Source organism: Geotrypetes seraphini, chromosome 1, assembly GCF_902459505.1.
Source record: "Geotrypetes seraphini chromosome 1, aGeoSer1.1, whole genome shotgun sequence".
NCBI lineage: Eukaryota > Metazoa > Chordata > Amphibia > Gymnophiona > Dermophiidae > Geotrypetes > Geotrypetes seraphini.
In genome coordinates this window covers 38,167,296-38,193,693 of record NC_047084.1, presented here as the reverse complement: position 1 = coordinate 38,193,693, position 26,398 = coordinate 38,167,296, and the positions used below count along the sequence as shown (strand labels likewise).

Genomic DNA, 26,398 nt, shown 5'->3' with positions numbered 1-26,398 from the left:
CCTCAAGGTTCTGTTTTTGGGCCTGTTCTTTTTAACATTTTTATAAATGATATTGCTGAAGGGTTGTCAGATAAGATTCGCCTCTTTGCGGATTATACCAAAATCTGCAATAATGTAGACACGCCAGATGGTGTGAATAACATGAAGAAAAACCTGGTGAAGCTTGCAGAATGGTCTGAAATTTGGTAGCTAAAATTTAATGCTAAGAAATGTAAGGTCATACATTTGGGCTGCAAAAACCAGAGGGAATGGTACAGTTTAGAGGATTAAAAACTTATTGCACGACGGAAGAGTGGGACTTATAAGCTTGATGATCTTAAGATGGCCAAACAGGTTGAAAGGGTGACAGTGAAAGCTAGAAGGATTCTAGGTTGCATAGGGAGAGGTATGGCCAGTAGGAAAAAGGAGTTATTGATTCCTCTCTATAAGACTGGTGAGACCTAATTTAGAATATTGTGTACAATTCTGTTGGCCGCACCATCAAGAAGATATAAAAAGGATGGAGTTGGTCAGGAGGAAGGCTACTAAAATGGTGTGTGGTCCTTGTGATAAGGCGTATGGGGACAGATTTAAAGATCTCAATCTGTATACTTTGCAGGAAAGGCGGGAGAGGGGAGATATGATAGACGTTTAAATACTTATGTAATATAAATGTGCATGAGTCGAGTCTCTTTCATTTGAAAGGAAACTCTGCAATGAGAGGACATAAGATGAAGTTAAGAGATGATGGGCTCCGGAGTAATCTGAGGAAATACTTTTTATGGAAAGGGTGGTAGTTGCGTGGAACAGTCTCCTGGAAGAGATGGTGAAAACGGAGACTGTGTCTGAATTCAAGAAGGCCTGGGATAGGCACGTGGGATCTGTCAGAGAGAGAAAGAGAGAATGGTTACTGCAGATGGGCTGACTAGAATAGGCCATTTGGCCTTTATCTGCCATCATAGTAACATAGTAGATGACGGCAGATAAAGACCCGAATTGTCCATCCAGTCTGCCCAACCTGATTCAATTTAAATTTTTTTTATTTTTTTTTTATTTTTTCTTCTTATCTATTTCTGGGCAAAAATCCAAAGCTTTACCCGGTACTGTGCTTGGGTTCCACCTGCCGAAATCTCTGTTAAGACTTACTCCAGCCCATCTACACACTCCCAGCCATTGAAGCCCTCCCCTGCCCATCCTCCACCAAACGGCCATACACAGACACAGACCGTGCAAATCTGCCCAGTAACTGGCCTAGTTCAATATTTAATATTATTTTCTGATTCTAAATCTTCTGTGTTCATCCCACGCTTCTTTGAACTCAGTCACAGTTTTACTCTCCACCACCTCTCTCGGGAGCGCATTCCAGGAATCCACTACCCTCTCCGTAAAGTAGAATTTCCTAACATTGCCCCTGAATCTACCACCCCTCAACCTCAAATTATGTCCTCTGGTTTTACCATTTTCCTTTCTCTGGAAAAGATTTTGTTCTACGTTAATACCCTTCAAGTATTTGAACGTCTGAATCATATCTCCCCTGTCTCTCCTTTCCTCTAGGGTATACATATTCAGGGCTTCCAGTCTCTCCTCATACGTCTTCTGGCGCAAGCCTCCTATCATTTTCGTCGCCCTCCTCTGGACCGCCTCAAGTCGTCTTATGTCTTTCGCCAGATCATGTTTCTATGTATAGCTGCATTCTAAATTATGCTTAGTTTCTGAAAATATTTTTGAGTACCAGCCAAATAAACTGTTATAATAATCTAATTGACTCAAAATCAGAGATTGAACAAACAATCTAAATGATGAAACATCAAAATATGAAATTATAATACTCAATTTCCATAGAGTATGGAAACTTCTGCACACCAGATTGTCTATCTGATTCTTCATTGTTAAATTATAATCCAGAATAATACCTAGGATTAATAATTATAATCCAGAATAATACCTAGGATTTAATAATAGGGAGAACTTGATAAGTTACTGCATTCACTGTCAACGTTGTTTCAGTGGTGGTTTGACTTGGGGAAGCATAGAAAAGTTTTGTCTTTTCTTTGTTAAGTTTTAGTTTAAATTCAGCCATCCACTGTTAAGTTATGAGAGTACTTCAGATATTATATGTTTCATCTGAGGGATGGAATTGGGATCAAGATAGTTATTTTTCAGAATAACTGAACTTAATCCCTAAGTGAGAGAGTTTTATTCCCAGAAAAGATAAGTAGACATTAAAAAGTAGCAGAGACAAAGGGGAGCCCTGCGGGACATCACACTGATTATTCCAGCTGCAGGAGTAGTCATTATTGAAATGCACCTGGTAGATACGTGAGGACAAAAAACCCTCTAAACCAATTCAGAACTTTATCTTAGATGCTGATAGCATCCAGGCACTCCAACAATTTTTTGTGATCTACAAGGTCGAAGGCATTACTCAGGTCAAACTGCATTATCCGTGCACTGATCAAGGAACTGAAAGGGACTATAGCTGAACTGCTTCAACTGCTAGCCAATCTGTCGATCAAATCGGAAAAGATTCCGGAGGACTGGAAGGTGGCGAATGTTACGGTGATCTTCAGAAAAGGCTCTAGGGGAGATCACTACAGACCTTGGTACTGAGAAAGATAGTGGAGGCGCTGATAAAGGACCGCATCATTGATCACCTTGACGGACATGGTCTGATAAGGACCAGCCAAAACAGTTTCAGCAAAGGCAGATCTTGTTTGACAAACTTGCTGCACTTCTTCGAGGGAGTAAACAGACAGAAAGACAAGGGCGACCCGGTCGACATTGTATATCTGGATTTTCAGAAGGCGTTTGACAAGGGTCCGCATGTACGACTGCTTCAGAAAATTGCAAGCCATGGAATCAAGGGTGAAATACGTGGATTAAAAACTGGCTGTAGAATAGGAAACAGAATGGGGGTAAATGGACAATACTCGGCCTGGAAGAGTGTCACCAGTGGGGTGCCACAGGGCTCGGTGCTTGGACTTGTGCTCTTCAACATCTTTATAAACAATCTGGACATAGGTACGACGAGTGAGGTGATTAAATTTGCGGATGATATGAAGTTGTTCAGAGTAGTGAAGACACAGGGGGATTGCGAAGATCTGCAATGTGACATAATCGGGCTCGAGGAATGGGCATCGACATGGCAGATGAGGTTCTACATGGATAAGTGTAAAGTGATGCATATCGGTAACAAAATTCTGATGCACGAATACAGGATGTCCGGGGCGGTACTTGGAGAGACCTCCCAGGAAAGAGACTTGGGAGTTCTGATCGACAAGTGGATGAAGCCGTCCACGCAATGTGTGGCGGTGGCGAAAAGGGCGAACAGAATGCTAGGAATGATAAAGAAGGGGTTCACAAACAGATCGTAGAAGGTTATCATGCAGCTGTACCAGGTCATGGTGCACCCTCGCCTGGAGTACTGCGTCCAGCACTGGTCCAGGACTGGTCGCCGTACATGAAGAGCAACACTGTACTACTTGAAAGGGTCCAGAGAAGAGCAACTAAGAGGTTAAGGAGCTGGAGGAGTTGCCGTACAGCAAAAGATTAGAGAAACTCTGCCTCTTCTCCCTCGAACAGAGGAGATTAAGAGGGGACATAATTGAAACATTCAAGGTAATGAAGGGAATAGACTTGGTTGTAAAGGACAGGTTGTTTACTCTCTCCAAGGTAGGGAGAACGAGAGGGCGCTCTCTAAAATTAGAAAGAAATAGATTCCGTACGAACGTAAGGAAGTTCTTCTTCACCCAGAGAGTGGTAGAAAACTGAAATGTTCTTCCTGAGTCTGTCATAGGGGAAAACACCCTCCAGGGATTCAAGACAAAGTTAGACAAGTTCCTGTTGAACTGGAATGTACGCAGGTAGGACTAGTCTCAGGGCGCTGGTCTTTGACCAGAGGGCCGCCATGTGAGCAGACTGCTGGGCACGATGGACTACTGGTCTGACCTTGCAGCGGCAATTCTTACGTTCTTATTTTCATGCCTTTGCTGAACAGATTGTGCAGACTATCAAGAATAGAGACCAGAACTGTTTCAGTAATATAGAAAGCTTGAAAAACACGGTTTTGTGGAAAACACTAATATATTCAAAATACACTATCACAAGAGAAGTCCAAAAGGTGTCATCTAATACATGGACAGAGCTGCTTCGGTTTAAATAAGTTGTATCATAAAAAATGAAGGAAAAAGCCTCAGACTAAAGTCCTCCCACCTCCACAATGGTGGCTTAAAGGTGGGAGGGCTTTAGTCTGAGGCTTTTTCCTCCATTTTTTATGACACAACCTATTTGTACCGAAGCAGCTCTGTCCATGTTTTAGATGACACCTTTTGGACTTCTCTTGTGAAAGTGTATCATTAATATAGAAAGGCCTGAAACCAGATTGAGAATCGTATAAGAGTGAGTGTCTATCAAGTTGATCAAGCAATTTATTATTTATTTATTTCTAAATTTTCTTGACCGCCTATAACTAAGCAGTTTACAAAATAAAACATTCACAATGGTTCAGAGGACAACATACATAAAATATTTCCAATACTCCAATACTTCCAATACTCCAATACTTCCAATACTCCATATTATACCACTAAAAATAGCAGAAAACCGGCAGGAAAATTACATATTATCAATATTCAGTGATTCTAGAGAAGGGGTGGGCAAACTTTTTGACTCGTGGGCCAGTCCTTTTTAAATCCCCTCCACATACCTTTTAAAATCCCCCCCCACTTCTTTAAAACACCCCCACCCCGTTGTACCTTTTTAAATCCCCCTTATAGCCAGGTGGTGCAGAGTGTATCCTTCCCTCCCTCCATTCCATCTGTAATGCAGCAGATTCCTTGTCCATCTTCCATCCTTCCCTCCCTCCCTCCCATCTCTCATGCAGCAGAATCCTTGCCCAGCTTCCATCCTTTCCTCACTCCCTCCCATCCCTCGTGCAGCAGAACTCTTGAGCACCCGCCGACCCTGTTGACCCGCCATCCTTCCCTCCCATCAGAACTCCGCCGACCGTGAGCGCTACATACCTCCCTCCAGAGCAGCATCAGGCCAGCAGCACTCTAAACAGACTGCTTCGCACAAGTCTACTCATGATTTTATATTTACAGTAAATCTTTTTATTAAAGTATAAAAAGAGACAATATTCTGTGCAACAATTTATAAATTACAAAAAGAGCCTTCTATTTCTATCTGGTTTTGGTTCAACCTTGCCAAAGATTCAGTTGCTTATAATTTTATATCACCTCGGAAGGTAATTGGATTGTCTTTCAGACATGGATGTAGAAGAGAACCTAAACTGGGTAGCGGATGTTAGAAATGTTCCTTCCTTTTTTTCTTGGTATCATCTGATATTGTAACCATTACATTTATATAAATAAAAAAATAAAAATTAAAAAAAAGAAATGTTCCTTGATGCCAACAGCGATGGATGAATCTGTTGCAGTAACAATAAGATGCCTGAGCAGTTGGGCATATGATGGAAAGACAATGCAGATAGTAGACAAGACAGAAATGATGTCAGAAATCCAAAAGCACCTTCTGCAGTTTTTTGTTTTTTTTTATTTTTAAATCATTGAAGTCAATTGCCAGTTGTCTTAAGACAGGGGTACCCGCACTTTTTGGGCTTGTGAGCTGCTTTTAAAATGACCAAGTCAAAATGATCTACCAACAATAAAATTTTAAAAAACACAAAGCACACTGTACGCAGAAAAAATGTTAATTATCATTTATATTCCAGGGGGTTGTCAAAGAGGTCAAGGCAGATGACTTTATGCAATGTCACCTCAGTAACAATTATACAAAAATAGACAAATATACCCCCTCCCTTTTTACTAAACCATGATAGCGGTTTTTAGCGCAGAGAGCTACACTGAATGCCCCGCGCTGCTCTTGACGCTAATAGGCTCCCTCTGCTAGAAACCGCTATTAAACATAAGAACAAAAGAATTGCTGCTGCTGGGTCAGACCAGTGGTCCATCGTGCCAAGCAGTCCGCTCCAACTGAGACTAGCCCTACCTGCATACGTTCCGGTTCAACAGGAACTTGTCTAACTTTGTCTTAAATCCCTGGAGGGTGTTTTCCCCTATGACAGACTCCGGAAGAGCATTCCAGTTTTCCACCACTCTCTGGGTGAAGAAGAACTTCCTTACATTTGTTCAGAATCTATCCCTTTTAACTTTAGAGAGTGCCCTCTCGTTCTCCCTACCTTGGAGAGGGTGAACAACCTGTCCTTATCTACTAAGTCTATATCCTTCAGTACCTTGAATGTTTAGATCATGTCCCCTCTCAATCTCCTCTGCTCGAGGGAGAAGAGGCCCAGTTTCTCTAATCTTTCACTGTTTGGCAGCTCCTCCAGCCCCTTAACCATCTTAGTTGCTCTTCTTTGGACCCTTTCGAGTAGTACTATGTCTTTCTTCATGTACGGTAACCAGTGCTGGATGCAGTACTCTAGGTGAGGGTGAACTATGGCCCGGTACAGCTGCATGATAACCTTTTCTGATCTGTTCGTGATCCCCTTCTTTATCATTCCTAGCATTCTGTTTGCCCTTTTCGCCGCTGCCGCACATTGCATGGACGGCTTCATCGACTTATCGATCAGAACTCCCAAGTCTCTTTCCTGGGAGGTCTCTCCAAGTACCGCCCCGGACATCCTATATTCATGCATGAGATTTTTGTTATCAACATGCATCACTTTACAGTTATCCACGTTGAACCTCATCTGCCATGTTGCTGCCCATTCCTCAAGCATGATTATGTCACGTTGCAGATCTTCGCAATCCCCCTGCGTCTTCACTACTCTGAATAACTTCGTATCATCTGCAAATTTAATCACCTCACTCGTCGTACCTATGTCCAGATCATTTATAAAGATGTTAAAGAGCACGGGTTCAAGCACTGAGCCCTGCAGCATCCCACTGGTGACGCTCTTTCAGTAATGCCCATTTATCCCCACTCTCTGTTTCCTATGCTCCAGCCTGTTTTTTATCCACATGAGTATTTCACCCTCGATTCAATGACTCACAATTTTCCATAGTAGTCGTTCATGCGGAACCTTGTCAAACGCCTAGGGAAATCCAGATATACAATGTCGACCGGGTCGCCCTTGTCTATCTGCTTGTTTACTCCCTCAAAGAAGTGCAGCAAGTTTGTCAAACAAGATCTGCCTTTGCTGAAACCGTATTGGCTGGCCCTCATCAGACCGTGTCCGTCAAGGTGAACAATGATGCGGTCCTTTATCAGCGCCTCTACCATTTTTCCCGGTACCGATGTCAGTCTATAGTTTCCCGGGTCTCCCCTCGAACCTTTTTTGAAGATCGGCGTAACATTCGCCACCGCACAGTCGTCTGGAATCTTTTCCGATTTGTTCAGCAGATTGACTATTAGCTGAAGCAGTTCAACTGTAGTCCCTTTCAGTTCCTTGATGACGCTCAGATGGATACCATCCAGTCCCGGGGATTTATCACTCTTAAGCCTATCTATCTGCCTGTATACCTCTTCTAGACTGACCGTTAACCCTGTCAGTTTCCCTTTTTCGCTTCCAGAATATAGCCTGATGGGTTCTGGTATGCTATGTATATCCTCTTCGGTAAATACAGACGCAAAAATGTGTTCAGTTTGTTGGCAATTGCTTTGTCTTCCTTTAGCGCTCCCTTTATTCCTTGGTCATCCAGCGGTCCCACCGCTTCCTTCGCAGGTCATTTCCCCTTAATATATTGCGGTTTAATAAAAGGGGGCCAAAGTGCAAAATATAGACAGTAGATATAAATTCTCAAAACGGACACATTTTGACCACTAAATTGAAAATAAAATCATTTTTCCTAACTTTGTTGTCTGGTGATTTCATGAATCTCTGGTTGCACTTTCTTCTTCTGACTGTGCGTCCAATATTTTTTCCCTTCTTTTAGCTTCCTGTATGCTTCATCTCCTCCAGACCTCATTCCCTCCCCCAACTTTTTTTTCCTCTCTCCCTGCCCTCCTTTGATTCTTTCTTTGTCTGTCCTCTCTCCATGCCCCCTTTCTTTCTTTCTGTCTCCTTGTCCCACCTTTCTTTGTTTCCCTTCTTTCTGTCTCCCTGTACCCCCTTTCTTTCTGTCTCCCTGCCTGCCCCTTTCTTTATCTTTTTCTCCCTGCCCCTCACCAAGCCACTGCCATTGGGAAGCAGGCACCCAAGCCACCACCGCCGAGTTCTGAGCTCTCCTTGCTTCCTGACGCCATAAACAGGACAGCAGAAGCGCCAGGCCCACCAGCCTTCCTCTCAACGTCAATTCTGACATTGGAGGAGAAGTTCCGGTCCAGCCAGATAGTGATTGGCTGGCCCGGAGCTTCCTCTCCGATGTTAGAATTGACGGGGGGAGGGGAGGTGGTGGAGTGGGGAAGACTGGTGGGCCCGGCGTTTATGCTGTCCTGGTCTAAGATGTATTAAGCTTTTACATACTGATACATCTTTCTCCTCCTTCTGCCCCTGGGAAATGGGGTGCCCTGGGGGTTTCAGCTCCTCCTCCTGTGGGGTTTACATACAAACAGCACAGGCTTACCATGGGGAAAAGTTGAAAGACAGGCAGAAAAGGGGAAGCTTCGATTGGCTGAATCATGGCTTTCCCTGCCCATTCCGGAACTGCAATCAGCTGATCAGGGTTTCCCCTGCTGACTCAGAAGCAGGAGCTGGCAGGGGAATCCTCAATGGCTGATTACTGCTCTGGAATCAGCTGGGGAAGCTGCAAATCTGCTGATCTGGTAGCGTCTCCCCTCCCCTCTTCCAGCTCTCAGCTGATCGCAACTCTGAAGCCGCAATCAGCAGGGTAGGGGAGGAAAATGGCGGCTGCAGGAGGAGTAGCTGTGCCTTAACAATTACTCTTCTGAGCAAGTGCCAGGCACGGTTTCTCTCTCTTTTACCGGGCTACTCTGCACAAATAGTATGGATATGATTTGCAAGCAATTTTTTTTTTTTTTGTGCATAGTCCTGTAAAAGAAAATCGCTCCCAACATGGTTTGTTTGTTTTTTTACTGTGTTGGAGCATTGTGCATCCTGCCCCACAGTAAGGTTTCCAGAGATAACACAAAGAGTACGGTAATGGGGATAATGGACACCCCTGTCTTGTGTTATGCCTCAGTTACAAAAGAATCGGTGTGCACCCTGTGTACTATCAAAAAGGCCTGTAAATACCAATATGACATTCCTATCTATTTCAGCAAGTAGCTCTGGCTGCTTCCAAGCTAGTTCAGCTTCATGCTGGAATTCTGGTTCCTGCTCTGCTCCTGTCCCGAGGGATCTGCTGGTTCCTTTCTGCCACGTTCCTGCTGCTCCCCTAAACTCATTACAGAACCTCTGTTTAAGCTGAGGGAAGAAACCACTCCCTTTTAGCTACAGGGGGGTAAGTTTCCTTCCCTCTGCTTGAATTGCTCTCAAGGCACCCTGCTGTTCTGCCTTCTGTCCCACAGTATCAGGAAACCAGCGAGGTAAAACTTTACTGCCTGGTTTCTTTTTTTTTTTTTTTTTTTATAATTTTTTATTCATTTTCAAATTTTACATGAAGTGTACAAAATATTGAATTACAAGTAATGAATACACAATATCACTTTTATATCTAATACATAATATTCTAAACATATTTTTATCCCCTCTCCCTCCCCCACCCTTCAATTACTTTCCAATCATCCATTACATATTGTATATCATATTATAGCATGTTGTGTAAAAATTATTTTCACAACCCCTCCCTCCATGTGTGTCACAAAGAAGATATTGAAAAGAAGAAGAGAAATCCTACTATTCATTCATTACAATATTTTGTCAATGGCCCCCATATTTTATAAATTTAGTATATGTCCCTCTTTGTATTGCTATTGCTCTTTCCATTTTGAATATATGACATATTGTATTCCACCAAAATGTATAATTTAGGTTACTATAATTCTTCCAATTGTTGGTTATATGCTGAATGGCAACCCCTGTCATGACTAATAAAAGCTTGTTATTTTCTGGTGAAATTTGACTTTTTTTTCTCATCATCATTCCAAATAACACTGTATCATATGATATTGCTACATGATTTTCCATCAATTTATTAATTTGTGGCCAAATTGCATTCCAAAAACTTTTAATGTAGGGACAATGATACAGTAAATGATCCAACGTCCCAGGTTCTAGATTACAGTGCCAGCATCTATTGGACTTGGAACTATCTAATTTTTGCAAACGTGTAGGGGTCCAAAAAGCTCTATGTAATAAAAAGAACCAAGTTTGTCTCATAGATGCTGACACTGTACATCTCATTCTCCAAGACCAAATTAGTGGCCATTGAGATGCATTAATTTGATGCTTAATCTCAATGCTCCAAATGTCTCTTAGACTATTTTTTGGTTTTTTATTCAAATATCCAGATATTAATTTATACCACAATGCGGCTTGATGCCCTAGGAAGTCTGCTTGAAAACATAAGAACTTTAAACTATATTGATTATTCAATGTTTTCCATTCAGGGAACCCAATCTGAATGGCCTGCTTCAATTGCAACCATTTAAAACTTTGTGTTTTACTAAGACCAAATTTATGTTGCAATTGTGAAAAATCCAGCAGTTTACCTTCTGAAATAACATCATTTAGAGATCTAATGCCTGCAATGATCCAGTTCTTCCAAAGGATTTGAGCTCCGCCAATTTTGATCTTGGAGTTTATCCATAGAGACTGATTAGTTGACTTGTTTATTGGGATAGGTGTTAATTTACTAATAAACCTCAATGTTTTCCAAGTATCCATTAATATTTTATTTTCTCTGTATTTTCTAGGCATGTTAATACTTGGAAGGTGAACTAAATTTAGGGGAAACATAAGGCGCCATTCCAAATACAACCAATCTGGTGCATTATCTATAAGTTCTGGGAGGATCCAATACATACCCTGACGTAGAATATAGGCTTGATGGTACCTATAAAAATTTGGAAAATTTACCCCTCCCTCCTTAATTGATTTTTGTAAAGTTACTAAAGCTATTCTAGGTATTTTACCAAGCCAAAGAAATTTTGTTAAAATGCTATTAAGCTTTTTGTAAAAGGACCCCTGAAAATAAATAGGTATCATACTCATTTGGTAGCAAACTACAGGCAACATCATCATTTTAATTGTTTGAACTCTCCCCCACCAAGAAATATGTAAAGGGTTCCATTGCTCACACAACTCCGTAACTTTTTTTATTACAAATTTTTCATTCTCTTTTACGGTATCTTCAATTGTATTTTTAACTTGAATGCCAAGATATTTAAATCCTTCTTCCTTCCATATGAACGGAAAATCTTTAAATAGTCCTTTTACACAGTGAACATTTAAAGGTATAATTTCCGACTTACTCCAGTTAATTTTATAACCTGAAAATTTACCAAACATATCAATTAATTTTAATAGACATGGTAAGGTAGACTCTGGATTTCTCAAATAAAGTAAAATATCATCCGCATATGCTGAAACTTTATATTCCATATCAGAGTATGGAATACCCTGTATTCCCTTTGTTTGCTGTATTGATAATAGTAAGGGTTCTAATACAACATCAAATAACAAAGGAGATAATGGACAACCTTGTCTAACTCCCCTCTGCAATTTAAAACCTTCAGATATTATATTATTAATACTTAATCTTGCAATCGGGAAGCTATACAATGTTTTTACCATTTGTATAAATCCAGAACCTATACCAAACCACTCTAAAGCTTGATACATAAAATTCCATTCAACTCTATCAAACGCTTTTTCTGCATCTAATGAAACTGTAAAAGCCGGTTCATCCATTTTTTTTGATAAATTTAACATATGAAACAATAATCTAGAGTTATTAGAGGAGTGCCTTTTAGCAATAAAACCAGTCTGGTGTGTGTCTATAATGTGTGGGAGAGCTTTGGCTAATCTCAAAGCCAAAATTTTCGCCAAAAGTTTATTATCAACATTTATTAAAGATATAGGTCTGTAGTTTGAAACCAAAGTAGGATCTTTATTTGGCTTAGGCAAAACTATTACTATTGATTCAGCCATAGTACCTTTAATCTCACCTTTTATAAGTTGTGTTTGATATAAATTTAGTAAAAATGGGGAAATGACATTTTGAAATGTTTTATAGAATTCTACTGTATAACCATCACCACCTGGAGCGGATCCAACTCTAAGAGATCTCAATGCTGTTTCTAATTCTTTTAATGATATAGGTTCATCTAAACTCCGTTTTATATGATCAGGAACCTTCGGTCTATTAATTAAATCTAAAAAATTTTTACCATCTTTTTGTCTCTCCATATAAGGTTCGGAAGAATACAGGTCCTTATAAAATTTTAGAAAATGTTTTAAAATTATATCTGTTTGATTTGTTATTATACCATTATCATCTTTTATTCCATTAACATTAGTTTTTCTTTTTTTTGCTTTAAGATAATTCGCCAATAATCTTCCCGCCTTATTAGAATTTCCATAATACATTGTTTGCTTGGAAAACAAATCTCTTCTTATCATTTTTGAAGTTAATTCATTATATTTACCTTTTGCTTTCAAAAGAGCTTGTAAAACCTCATGTTCCCATTTACTAACCAATTTAGCTTCTAATATTTTAATTTCTTTTTCTAACTCTATATACTGCTTTTTAATCTGTTTCCTATCAAAAGCTGAATATGATATAATATTACCTCTCATGGTTGCTTTAAATGCATCCCATACATTCTCAATAGATGTATCTTCCACTAAATTCATTTGAAAGAAATCATTAATTTGTGTTTTAAAATTTTCCAAAAATTTGTCATCCACAAGCAATGCATTATCAAATCTCCAAGGAGGTCTTCCATTTTCCAATTGATCCAATTGTAATTCTATCCATACTCCCACGTGATCTGAAATAATAATAGGATCTATGGAAGCTTTAATCACCTGTTTCACCTTATGTGTTGAAATAAAAAATATAATCTATTCTTGAAAATGATTTATGAACCTGTGAACAAAATGAAAATTCCTGATCATTAAAATGAAGAATACGCCATATATCCTTCAAATCACATGATTGAGCCAAATTATCTAAACCTAAAGATTTTATGCTTTTAGCTGGTTTTTTATCCAATAATGGATCCATTACAGCATTAAAATCTCCAGCCACTACTAAATTAGAAGCAGCCAGTGGTAACAACATATTCTGCAACTTTTTTAAAAATTCTGATTGATTCGAATTAGGGGCATATATATTAAACAACGTCAGGGTATTATTTCCCATACTTATATCAATATGTATCCATCTTCCATGTGGATCTGAATTTATTACCTTAAAATTGGCCATACATTTTTTATTTATAAGAACTGCTACTCCTGCTTTTTTACCTGTTGCTGGAGCGAAAAAACATTCCTTTACCCACCCATCCTTTAGTTTTTGTAATTCCTTTATATTCAGATGAGTCTCCTGCAAACAATAAACATCCGCGTTTTGCTTTTTTAAAAATGCTAATACCTTTTTTCTTTTGATTACATGATTCAGGCCATTGACATTAATAGAAAATATCTTAAAAGACATTGTATATTTTATACTTCTCATCATAATCTTTTTCCTTCCTTCCTTCATATTTAAGATCTAAGAAATTTTTCTTAATGACACACATTTTTACCCCTGAGGTATCCAACCCCTTATTGATCTTTTCCTTAATCATTCTAGTAATATCTTTAAGATCCATGTTTTTCCCCCCCTTTCCCCCCCAATATAATGACTGCTTAAGGACACACATTGGAACAGCAACCCCAACATCCCCCTCCTCCCTAGGCAACCAGTATTAATTAATATCCCCTTTATCATTTCTTAAAATAAACTCATTAATCTTCCTCAGTATATCTTAGTATATCTTTCTTCTAAACATAAAATATATATATTTTTTTTTTCCATTTTTAAAATAATTATATTCTCTATCGGTTATTTAACCTTTGATATCTATTAACCATATTTAATTCTTAACATTACATTAATGTATCTTTATCCACTCACCAATCTTTAAATTATATTTCTCCAATATTTTAGTCTATTTCACAAAATTCTATCATAAATATATATTTAATTTAGTAGTGTTATTTTTCCTATATCTCATATACTCCATTCCAGCAATCCATATCTTGTTTTTAATATCTAAATACCAATATCCTTATCTTTATATATTTCTTTAATAGTTGATTACAATTTTATTATTTTTATCATTTATTTATATATCAACATTGGTTTCTGGACAGTATCAGGAAAGTCACAGCTTATCTGTTCCACTTCCATTTCTTCACTGTCCATAGCATAGTCAACTGATCTACACCCCTGTGCTCTGACTTGGTCAGCCCTTCTGCATCGGGGTTTTTAATTCCTCCCATATTTCTCTGTGACAAGACTTTGAGATGCAGGATTGTCACAATATCTAGGTCAATCAGAGCCTTAGTCTCCTCGCCGATGCCTCTGGGGAGGGACCTAAGGCTGTGATTTGCCCAGATGCATAAGGCCCCTCCCATAGGATGCACTTGGGAGGGGAAGGCCCATTTGTGAAGAGGCGAGCCATCTAAATCAAGGAGGAGAAGGTGCCGGTCGTTTGGGGGGAGGGTTGTGTGGCAGCGGGAGAGAGTGGGTATCTCTCCTGCTGCTGGGAAGTGGGGGTTGTTTGTGGCAGGAGAGAATAGGTATCTCTCCCGCTGCCAGGGTTTTAAACAGTGCTGTCACTATACAGGCACTGCTGGACCAGTCACTGATTTTTGTCACCAAATGCCAATGCCGCTCTTGGGGAATGGCTCAGAGATTTTTAAGAATCCACTGGAGTGCTCATTTCAATACTGAAGAGCCCATTTGCATGGCAGTATTGGAGACTGCTTGAAAGCTCGCTAAATGCCGAGATAAGCCATTTTGATAAGCCGCTGCTAAAATGCATGCAGGCTAAACCATTGGAAACCAGTTTAGCGACCATGTTAAAAGTTTTGAGAATCTGGCCACAAGTTCTAATCAGGCATGCTAATAACAAGTCTGACTTATTCCCACAACTATAAAATGGTTATTTACAGCCCATCAAAACTTTCTGAGTTCTGGTATGCAACAAAGAATTAAGAGCTGTATATAATAGATGCATTTCAGCACAAATAGCAAATTGTACCTGAATTCAGTTTAAAAAAAAAAAAGATTAAGAATGTATTGGAGTCATGCATTACAGCATAAATCTTATTTCTTCAGTTTTGAACTAGTACTTAAGTGTTGCATATGGAGATCTGTAATGTATGGGTGTGTATGTTGCCCTCATAACATGGACAATAGACTGTTTTTAACTTAGTCTCCATTTCATTCTCTCTCTTTAGAGACTGGAAAGAGCAGTGAGAAAAAAAGTGTAAGACCACATTCACAAACTCGTTCCCGATCCAGATCGCGTTCTAAATCCCATTCTAGAAGGAAACGATCACGTTCAAAACACAGGTAAATTATATCCTTTCTCTTTCCAGCTGATTAATTATAATCTGAAGGGTTTTCAATGTTCTCCCCAGGGCCTTACAGCCGGGCGCTGTGCCCGGCTGATTTAGATGACCGCCCAGCTAATCCTGCTGCCGCCGCCGATGCTCCTTCCCAGGCTGACTCGCCGCCGAAAATTTTGTTTGACGGCTGCCTTTTTTTTTTTTTTTTTTTTTTTGCCAGCATGCTTTTACTTGCTTCGGGCCTTCCTTGTTGCCGGATCCTGCCTACTTTCTGTTTCCGCGAAGGCAGGACCCGGCAGCGAGGAAGGCCCGAAGCAAGTAAAAGCAGCAAGTTGTAAGCTTCCCTCCGGGGCTCTATCGTGTGCGTGCTGGCTTCCCTTCTCTTCCCCCCCCCCCATCCCGGGACGCTACTTCCGGTTTCGGAGGGAAGAGAAGGGAAGCCGGCACGCACACGATAAAGCCCCGGAGAGAAGCTTACAACTTGCTGCTTTTACTTGCTTCGGGCCTTCCTCGCTGCTGGGTCATGCCTTCGCGGAAACAGAAAGTAGGCAGGACCCGGCAATGAGGAAGGCCCGAAGCAGGTAAAAGCAGCAAGTTGTAAGCTGGAGGGAAGCTTACAACTTGCCTTGTGACTCTGCCGACTGGTGTGTGAGCTGGGAGGGATGGGAAGAGAAATGCTGCTGCTGCACCGAATGGGGAAGGGGAGGGGGAATAGAAATGTTCTGTTGCTGCACCCATTTTTTTGGGGGGGAGGGGAAAGGGAAGAGAAATGTTGCTGCTACTGTACCCGATTTTTGGAGGGGAGGGGGAAGAGAAAAGCTGGTGCACCCAATTGGGGGCGAGAGAAAAGCTGCTGCTGCACCCAATTGGGGAGGTGAAGAGAAGTGCTGCTGCTGCAGCACCCAATTGGGGAGAGAGAGGGGAGAAGTAAGACCAGGGAAGGGAGAGGTGAGGTATGAGATGCCATGGGAGGGAGGGAGGGAGGGAAAGAAGCTACCAGACCATGGTGAGGGGAGAGATGGCAGCACATATGGGGGGAGGAGAGGAGGGAGATGCCAGGGCATGGGGTGAGAGAAGTGAAAGAGATCGAGATGCCAGATCATGGGGTGGAGTGGGAAGGAAGGAAGGAAGGAAAGGAGAAGAGAGAGATGCGAGAGCATAGGGGAGGGGGTGAAGCTGAAATGAATCATGTACAAAGGAGAGAAAGGGCACATGGTATACAGTTTATTGAAGGGACATATGGAACAGAGAGAGGGTGGAAACTGGATGCAAGGGGCAGAGAGAGGGTGGACAGTGGATGCAAGGGGCAGAGAGAGGGTGGACAGTAGATGGAAGGGGTAAAAAGAGAGAGAGGGCAGAGACTGGGTGGAAGGGACAAAGAGAGGACAGATGTTGCTTGGAAGGGAGTGAGGACAAACGCTGAATAGAAAGAAGAGAGTGAAGAGAAGATGATTAAAGCAGAAATGACAAAAGGTAGAAAAAAATAGTTTTGTTGCTTTATGTAGAATCAAGTAGTATTGTAACTGTATTGATTAAAGTTTATAAATAGGAAATGGAAATAAGGCAGTTTTTTGGGACTAAACCCCTTTCCTCAGGTCAGGACAGGATACCATAACAGCAGGGGTGCCCAAATGATCGATCGTGATCGACCAGTAGATTGCAAAGGCAATGTGAGTCGATCGCGTTGCCTTTCCATTCTTTTTCTTCCTGCCTCCCTGACCAGGCCAGGCACGTACAAGCACTGGACTCACAAGACTTCACCTCCGACGTTAATTCTGATGTTGGAGAGGAAGTTCTGGGCCAGCCAATCGCTGCCTGGCTGGCCTGAAACTTCCTCTCCGACGTTAGAATTGACGTCAGAGGTGAAGTCTTGTGAGTCCGGCGCTTGTATGTGTCTGGCCTGGCTCGGGGAGCCAGCAGAGAGAAATCGGCATGGTGGCTTAGGGGGTAGGGAAAGAATCGGGGAAGTGGAGAAATCGGTGCGATGGCTTGGGGGGGCAAGGGGAGAGAGAAAGAAAGCAGGCAGGGGGAGAGAGAGAGAAAGAAAGGCAGAAATAAAGAGGGGGACAGGGAGAGAGAGAAAGACAGGCAGGCAGGGGGGAGAGAGAAAGAAAGAGAGACAGAAAGAAAAGGGGAGGGACAGAAAGAAAGAAATATTGGATTTACAGTCAGAAGAAGGAAATGCAACCAGAGACTCATGAAATCATCAGACAAAAAGGTAGGAAAAATGATTTTATTTTCAATTTAGTGGTTTTGAGAATTTATATCTGCTGTCTATATTTTGCACTATGGCCCCCTTTTACTAAACCACAATAGCGGTTTTTATCGCAGGGAGCCTATGAGCATCGAGAGCAGCGCAGGGCATTCAACGCATTTCCCTGTGCTAAAAATCGCTAGTTTCAAGTTTATTCAAGTTTCAAGTTTATTAGTTTTTAATATCCCGATCATAAAACGAATATCTGACCGGTTAACAATAAAATTTAAAATGGGTAGAAGGGAGAATAGTTAGGTGTATAGAATATTTAGAGTAAACATATATAACGTATACAGACAAACTAGAAAGTGAGGATAAGTGGGGAGGTGAGGAGAAGTTACATAATATTAGAAGAAATGAGATAGAGGGAAAGGGGTAGAACATGAGGGATGAGGGTATATGGTAAAAGTGATATGCGCTGAAGAGAAGTTAGATTTATGAATTGCAGGTAAACTGACCTATTGCTATTGCGATTTAGCAAAAAGGGAGAGGTATATTTGTCTGTTTTTGTATAGTTGTTCCTAAGGTGATATTGCATAAAGTCATCTGCCTTGACCTCTTTGAAAACTTGCAGAATATAAATAATAATTAACATTTTCTCTGTGTACAGTATGCTTTGTATTTTTTTAAATTTTATTGTTGGTAGATCATTTTGACTTGGTCATTTTAAAAGGAAGTCATATTGAGCATTGGAAAATAATAATAATAATTAACTAATAAAAATAGTACACATTTAGGGCTCCTTTTACTAAGTTGCGATAGTGGTTTTAGCGTGCGCTTAGCACGCGCACTAGACGCTAATGCCAGCATTGAGCTGGCGTTAGTTTTCCCGCATAGTGCGGGGGTTTGCGTGCTCTAAAAACGCTAGCGCACCATAGTAAAAGAGGGGGTTAATTTTCCCCACCACCAAATTTCCCCATCCCACCCCACCCGGCTACTTTTTCATGCCACCTGGCTGGAAAACATTTCTGGGGAGAACACTGGGTGTTTTTTTTGGTTTCAATTAATAAAGCTTAATTAAATCTTTTCTTTGCTATCTTTAAAGTAACAAGATGTAGATGAATATTTTTACCTTTGATATTTGGATAGTAAGCAAGTATGACATCTTTTTAAAAAAATCTGTTCATGTCAGCTACTTGACTCTTCATCTATCTGATTGCGCTGCCTATGCTTCTCAAGTTAAAGGTATCTGCAAGCTCTAGGCCATATAAGAGGGAGCTGAAAAGTTCTCAACCCAGCTTCCTAAATTCTGAGTGTTATTTCCAGTTCAATAGGTGAGACATTCGAGACATGTGGGTTATCTCCCAATGGTCGCGTACCATATGCAGAAGAAATCCACTGGGTTTTTTCTGTGCCTCTCCTCTACTTCACTGGGAGCTCTAGCACCACCTGTACTTTTTCCCTTCTGCATGCATGCCTGAAGGAGTGTTTCTGTTCTGCTCCTCTTTTTTGGGATTTCTTTGTGCTCGGAGCAATTCTTAAGCTCTGCCTGCATTGAGAACACACAGACTTTGGTCTGTAGCTGAGAGGCCGATCCCAGAGGGTACCTGTTAGTCAGCCTGCATTGGTTTCTTAGGCGCTCGGGGCCATCCCCGCTTTTTTTCTCTCCTTCTACTAAATGAAGGTTCAAGCACAGGTTGTTTGGCATACCTAGGAGACTCAGCAGTATCTTGCAGGTTGCCAGCTGTGTTTTTTTTTCCTCTGCTCTTCCTTGAGCACATCCGCCAGTCTATGGGGTGGAGGTACAGTCAGGCACAGTGTCTAACTGGCAGCCCGAAGATCAGCGTCAAAGAGACATTCCCAGCATGAGGCAGTAATTTCTTCTGTTCCAGCTAATGTAAGAGAGCTGAGACTGGCTGCAGCACATTTCCAGCACAGGTCACAGTGAGTAAGGCCTCTGAGGTGAATTGGGGAAGTCTGAATTTTGTAGTTTTGAGGTTTTCTGCATGTCCCCCTGTGTTCCCCCACCCAAAAAAATCCTAAAATCACCGTTTTTGAACTTCCCTAAGTGTGAGAAAAATCGTGATTTTGGCATGACTTTCTTAGCTGTGCCATCCTAGATTTTTAGCAATCTCTTTCTCAAAAGATTCCTGCTCTCCCAAATCTGCAGATTTTGCCTTAGATCTTGTTGGGATGGAGTCCTTGGGCTCTCTCTTACTGTGGATGCTTACCAGGATTGTGCAAATTTGTTGCCTCAGGAGCATCCTTGTGCTGCGTGGCACTGCTGAGAGAGGCGGCAACACAAAGCTTATCCTCTCCCCTGACTAAGCAGGTGACAAGTCACTTGGCTAGCCCATTGGGGCGGCCTTCTCTTTTTTTCAGGGCTCAGCAGAGCTGAAGGATCCACAAGAACGGATGTGGACCTTCCACATCCCAAGAATTGCAAGGTGATGTCATCCAAGGGTGAGTCTGCACCTCTAGATCTGGAGACTTTCACAGATTTCATGAAATATATGAGGAATGCTCTACACAACAGCTATTCTTTGTCTGCGCATTCCCACTCCACCTCAGACTTGTCCTTTTTCTGATACTGCTTTGGGCACAGCCTCATCGCAATCAGGCAAGCAGACCTTGACCTAGGGGATATGTATGATGATGACTAGCTTGCTGATCCTTTGTTTTCAGGTAGAAACATAGAAATTGACGGCAGAAAAGGGCCATAGTCCATCGAGTCTGCCCATACCAATGACCCACTCCCCGACTTTTACTCCCCTATAGATCCCACGTGAATATCCCATTTTCTCTTAAAATCTGACACGCTGTTGGCCTCAATCACCTGCTGAGGCAGCTCGTTCCAATGATCGACCATCCTTTCGGTGAAGAAGTACTTTCTAGCATCACCTTGAAATTTCCCTCCCCTGATTTTCAGCGAGTGTCCTCTGGTTACCGAGGGCCCTGTAAGACTGAAGATATCATCTTTCACCTCTATACGCCCCGTGATATACTTAAAGGTCTCAATCATGTCCCCTCTCTCTCTTTGCTCCTCCAGTGAGTACATCTGCAGTTTTTTTAGCCTTTCTTCATACGTGAGATCCCTGAGCCCCAAGACCATCCTGGTAGCCATTCGCTGAACCGACTCAATTCTCAATATATCTTTCCGGTAGTGTGGTCTCCAGAATTGAACACAATACTCGAGATGAGGTCTCACCATGGATCTGTATAGTGGCATTATGACTTCAGGTTTTCTGCTGACAAAACCCCTACGGATGCAGCCCATCATTTGTCTTGCCTTGGACGAAGCCTTCTCCACATGATTGGCAGCCTTCATATCATTGCTAATGATCACTCCTAAATCCCGTTCCACCGTGGTCCTGGTCAAGGTTTCACCATTTAGTGTGTAAGTTCTGTGTGGATTTTTTTTGCCTAGGTGCATTACTTTACATTTTTTAGCATTGAAGCCTAGCTGCCAAGTTGATGACCACTGTTCCAGCTGCCGTAGGTCCTGCGTCATAAAGTCAGGCACACTGCTTTTGTCTACTATGTTGCATAGTTTGGCGTCGTCGGCAAACAGTGATACTTTTCCTCTAAGCCCTTGGGTCAAATCTCCTATGAATAAATTGAATAGAATCGGCCCTAAGACGGAGCCCTGAGGTACTCCACTTGTCACTGCTGACGTTTTGGAGGGGGTACCGTTTACTATCACCCTTTGAAGCCTACCATCTAGCCAATCCCTTATCCATGTAGTGAATGTATCCCCTAATCCCATCGATTTTAGTTTGTTCAACAGCCTGCGGTGTGGAACGCTATCAAAAGCTTTGCTGAAGTCCAAATATATCACGTCCAGGGACTCCCCGGCATCCAGATGACTGGTCACCCAGTCAAAGAAGTCAATCAGCTTGGATTGGCAGGACCTTCCCCTGGTAAATCCGTGTTGGTGTGGATCACGTAAATTTTCTTCGTCTAGAATTTTGTCGAGTTTCTGTTTGATCAGTGTTTCCATGAGTTTGCACACTATGGATGTAAGACTCACCGGTCTGTAATTTTCTGTCTCTGTTCTGCATGGCTGGGAATCTGGGGCTGAATGCCAGATCTTCAGATCTTTTGGAGGCTTTAGAACCAAAGGAAAATCCCACGATTCTGCATTTAAGTCTGCTGCTTTGCCAGACTTACTACTGCTACTTGTATAGTGCTGAAAGGTGTATGTAACGCTGTATATTTTTACATTTATATTGTCCCTGCTTGGAAGAGCTTACAATCTAACTTGGACAGACAGTCCAAGGTACAGAACCCTAGGTGAGAGGCGTTAGGAGTCAAAAGCACTCTCAAAGAGGTGGGCTTTTAACTGGGCCTTGAACACTGCCAGAGACAGAGCCTGCCATAGGGATTCGAGCAGATTGTTCCAAGCATATGGCACAGCAAGATAGAAGGGATGGAGTCTGGAGTTGGCAATTGAAGAGAAGGGCACAGATAGGAGGGACTTACCAGCTGAGTGGAGATCATAGGGGGAGATAAGTGACATAGTAACATAATAGATGATGGCAGATTAAGACCTGAATGGTCCATCCAGTCTGCCCAACCTTACACACTGTAAATTACTGATTTTAATTTAAATTTTTCTTCTTCTTAGCTATTTATGGGCCAGAACCCAAAGTTCTGCCCGGTACTGTGCTTAGGTTTCATCTACTGAAGTCTCCATCAAAGCTCATGCCAGCCCATTTAAACCATCCCAGCCATTGAAGCCCTCTCCAGCCCATCCTCAACCAAACAGCCATATTTGAACACCGTGCAAGTCTGCCCAGTACTGGCCTTAGTTCTTCAATATTTACTATTATTTTCTGATTCGCGATCCTCTGTGTTCATCCCACACTTTTTTGAACACTGCCACCATTTTCCTCATCCGCCACCCTCTCTGTAAAGAAGAACTTCCTTACATCCACCCCTCAATCTCAAATTATGTCCTCTGATTTTACCATTTTCCTTTCTCTGGAAAATATTTTGTTCTAGGTTAATACCTTTTAATGTCTGAATCATATCTCCCCTGTCCCTCCTTTCCTCTAGGGCAATGGTCTCAAACTTGCGCCCGGAGATCACATGCGGCTAGCCAGGTACTATTTTGAAGCCCTCAGTATTTTTATCATAATCACAAAAGTAAAATAAAACAGTTTCTTGATATATCTCTTTAGCTATAAACTACAATATTATTAAGACTTAGCCAAAAGGAAAGATTTATAAACTATAAAGAGTTTTACCTCTTTCAAAATTGTCATTTCTTAAATAATACATTAACTCTTTTTTCCTGAGGCCCTCCAAAGGGCTCTCCACTGCTCTAAGGTATATATATTCAGGGCTTCCAGTCTCTCCTCATAATGTCTCCTGGCGCAAACCTCCTACCATTTTCGTCACCCTCCTCTGGACCGCTTCAAGTCTTCTTATGTCCTTCACCAAATAAGATCTCCAAAACTGAACACAATACTCCAAGTGGGGCCTCACCAACAACCTGTACAGGGGCATCAATACCTTTTCTCTTCTACTGATTACACCTCTTTATACAGCACAGCATCCTTCTGGCAACAACCACCTCCTTGTCACACTATTTCGTCTCCTTTAGATCTTCGGACGCTATCACCCCAAGGTCCCTCTCCCCATCTCGGCACATCAGCCTCTCATTTCACAGCACATTTGACTCCTTCCGATTTCTAATCCCCAAATGCATTACTCTGTATTTCTTTGCATTGAATTTTAGTTGCCAGATAGTAGACCATTCTTCTAACCTTTGCAAATCCTTTTTCATGTTTTCCACTCCCTCCTTGGTGTCTACTCTGTTACAGATCTTGGTATTATCTGCAAAAAGACAAACTTTTCCTTCTAACCCTTCGGCAGTGTCACTCACAAACATATTGAACAGGATCATCCCCAGTACCGATCCCTGAGGGACTCTACTACTCACTTTTATCCCAGGACAAGCAGGCATGATATTCTCACATGTGGGTGACGTCATCTACGGAGCCCCGATGCGGACAGCATTTCAAGCAAACTTGATTGAAGATTCAAGCTTGCTGTGCTGCACCACCATGCGTGCCTCCTGCTCCACTAGAGGGCGCATCCCCTCCTCGTGGTCTCCAGTTCGTTTTTTTCCTCAGTGCTAAGAAGACACGTTTTTGTTAGCTCTGCCCCAAGTGCCTTCTTTGCACTGCGATTTATTGTTGTTTTATATTTTTAAAAGTCGCTGTGCATATAGTTATTTTGTTTTTTTCCCTGCTCATCGCGTTTAACGCGCTTTGATTCGCGACCCGGGGGCTCCCGGGTCGTCGCGGCCGTGTGGCCTGATAGGCCACAGTCGACTGTTTTTTCTATGTCCCGGCCTGTTACTGACTTTAAAAAGTGCACCAGGTGCGAGCGTCTATTATCGATCACAGACCCGCATCGCTGGTGGATCCTTTGACTGGGGGCCGATCATCCGACAGAAACTTGCCCCCGGTGCGCAACTTTCCAACACCGGGCGCTCCGCTGACGACGGGCCCGCATGGCGGACCTGTTTGCTGCCGACCAACCCTCGACCTCGGTCTCGAGGTCGGCCCCGGCCTTGACCTCAGCCTCGGGTCCCTCGGTCCCGCCTCGGGACTCAACTTCGAAGACCCCAAGCTCTCAGAAGTCTTCGGCTCCGGGTAAGTCCCCTCTTCCTTCCTCAGCTTCCATACCTCCAAAGAAGCCAACCTCGGGGACAATGGCCGGGCAAGGGGGGAGTTCCTTACCCATGGCCCCGGCGAAGCCCCCGAAGACCTCGGGACGTGCCTCCACCACTCGGGAATGCTCTAAATCGAGATCGCCCTCGGTGGAGTGCACCGCGTCTCCGGACATGCCATCGATGCTGTCCGTGCCAGTGTTCCAGGAGCTGCTTCGGGCAATGATCACGACGGAGCTATCTGCTGCCATGACTCACCTTCACCCGGCCTCGACCTCGCATGCGCCGGACCAGCCTGAGCCCTGAGTCGAGACCCCTCGAGGCAAAGTGCGCCGTTTTCGCCGCCTTTCTTCTTCCTCAGATTCCTCTCCGAGGCACTCGAGGCGTTCGTCCCCGTTGGAGCTGCGTGGGGCGAAACGTAGATCGAAGCCCCTCGACCCCTCGGGCCGTCGACTCTGCAAAAAGGCCCGGAGTTCCCCTCCGGCTCAAGGCCGCTCGCCCTCGACTCGATCGGGGGGACCGCTACGGGTTACCGAGCTGTCTCTCACTAACCCAAAGCTTCTACTGACTCCCCCTCGGTCCAGGGCTCCAGTCCGAGGCTCTAGGCTTTCGCCAAGGGAATTCGGGGAGAGGTCTCCGACACGACATCGGTCGGTGCCCCTTACCCCGGTGTCGTCCCCGAGGGGCTCCTCGAGGCGACGCAGGTCCTAGACCCCGGAGCGCTTCCACAGCTCGTCCCCGGTCTCGGATCGAGGGTCTGAACATGAACCTCGCTATTCGAGGGAGGCTTCCCCCTCCTTCTCAGCGAAAAGGAGGTCTCGTTCACTGTCCCCGCAAGGGGCCACGGGATCACACCGGCCTTCCTTTACGAGGTTCATCCAGGACATGGGACGTGCCCTTGACTTGGACTTACAATCTGACTCAAGGTACCGTATTTTCACGCAAATAACGCGCACCCGTGTAAAACGCGCACACGGGTATAGCGCGCAGAAATCACGATGATATGTACAAAAACTTTTGTATACCGCGCTCACGGGTATACCGCGCATGATGCCCGACGCTCCTTTCGCCCGCCCTGACTCTCCGTTCACCCCCCTGACTTCCGTGCACTGCCCTGACTTTCCGTGCGCTGTCCCGACTCTCCGTTCACCCCCCTGACTTCCGTGCACTGCCCTGACTTTCCGTGCGCTGTCCCGACTCTCCGTTCACCCCCCCTGACTTTCCGTGCACTGTCCCCCCTTGAAGTCCTGTCCCCCCTTGAAGGTCTGTCCCCATCCTGAAAGCCTGATGCCCCCCCCGACGTCCGATACATCCCCCCCCGGCAGGACCACTCGCACCCCCACCCCGACGGACCGCCGACTCCCCAACAATATCGGGCCAGGAGGGAGCCCAAACCCTCCTGGCCACGGCGACCCCCTAACCCCACCCCGCACTACATTACGGGCAGGAGGGATCCCAGGCCCTCCTGCCCTCGACGCAAACCCCCTCCCCCCAACGACCGCCCCCCCCAAGAACCTCCGCCCGTCCCCCAGCCGACCCGGGACCCCCCTGGCCGACCCCCACGACACCCCCACCCGCCTTCCCCGTACCTTTGTGTAGTTGGGCCAGAAGGGAGCCCAAACCCTCCTGGCCACGGCGACCCCCTAACCCCACCCCGCACTACATTACGGGCAGGAGGGATCCCAGGCCCTCCTGCCCTCGACGCAAACCCCCCTCCCCCCCAACGACCGACCCCCCCAAGAACCTCCGACCGCCCCCCCAGCCGACCCGCGACCCCCCTGGCCGACCCCCACGACCTCCCCACCCCCCTTCCCCGTACCTTTGGTAGTTGGCCGGACAGACGGGAGCCAAACCCGCCTGTCCGGCAAGCAGCCAACGAAGGAATGAGGCCGGATTGGCCCATCCGTCCTAAAGCTCCGCCTACTTGTGGGGCCTAAGGCGCGTGGGCCAATCAGAATAGGCCCTGGAGCCTTAGGTCCCACCTGGGGGCGCGGCCTGAGGCACATGGTCGGGTTGGACCCATGTGCCTCAGGCCGCGCCCCCAGGTGGGACCTAAGGCTCCAGGGCCTATTCTGATTGGCCCACGCGCCTTAGGCCCCACCAGTAGGCGGAG

The 26,398-nt window shown here is 43.8% G+C and overlaps 1 protein-coding gene across 6 annotated transcripts in view; it reads left to right on the top strand.

Annotated features, from left to right (window-relative positions):
• Nucleotides 1-26,398, top strand: part of SREK1 (splicing regulatory glutamic acid and lysine rich protein 1) — a 324,223-nt gene that overhangs the window by 183,418 nt on the left and 114,407 nt on the right. For all 6 annotated transcript variants that reach the window (XM_033930011.1, XM_033929984.1, XM_033929975.1 and 3 more), the window contains one exon: nucleotides 15,299-15,413. In XM_033930011.1, the coding sequence (XP_033785902.1) occupies nucleotides 15,299-15,413 (115 nt within the window). The remainder of the gene's footprint in view (nucleotides 1-15,298; nucleotides 15,414-26,398) is intronic.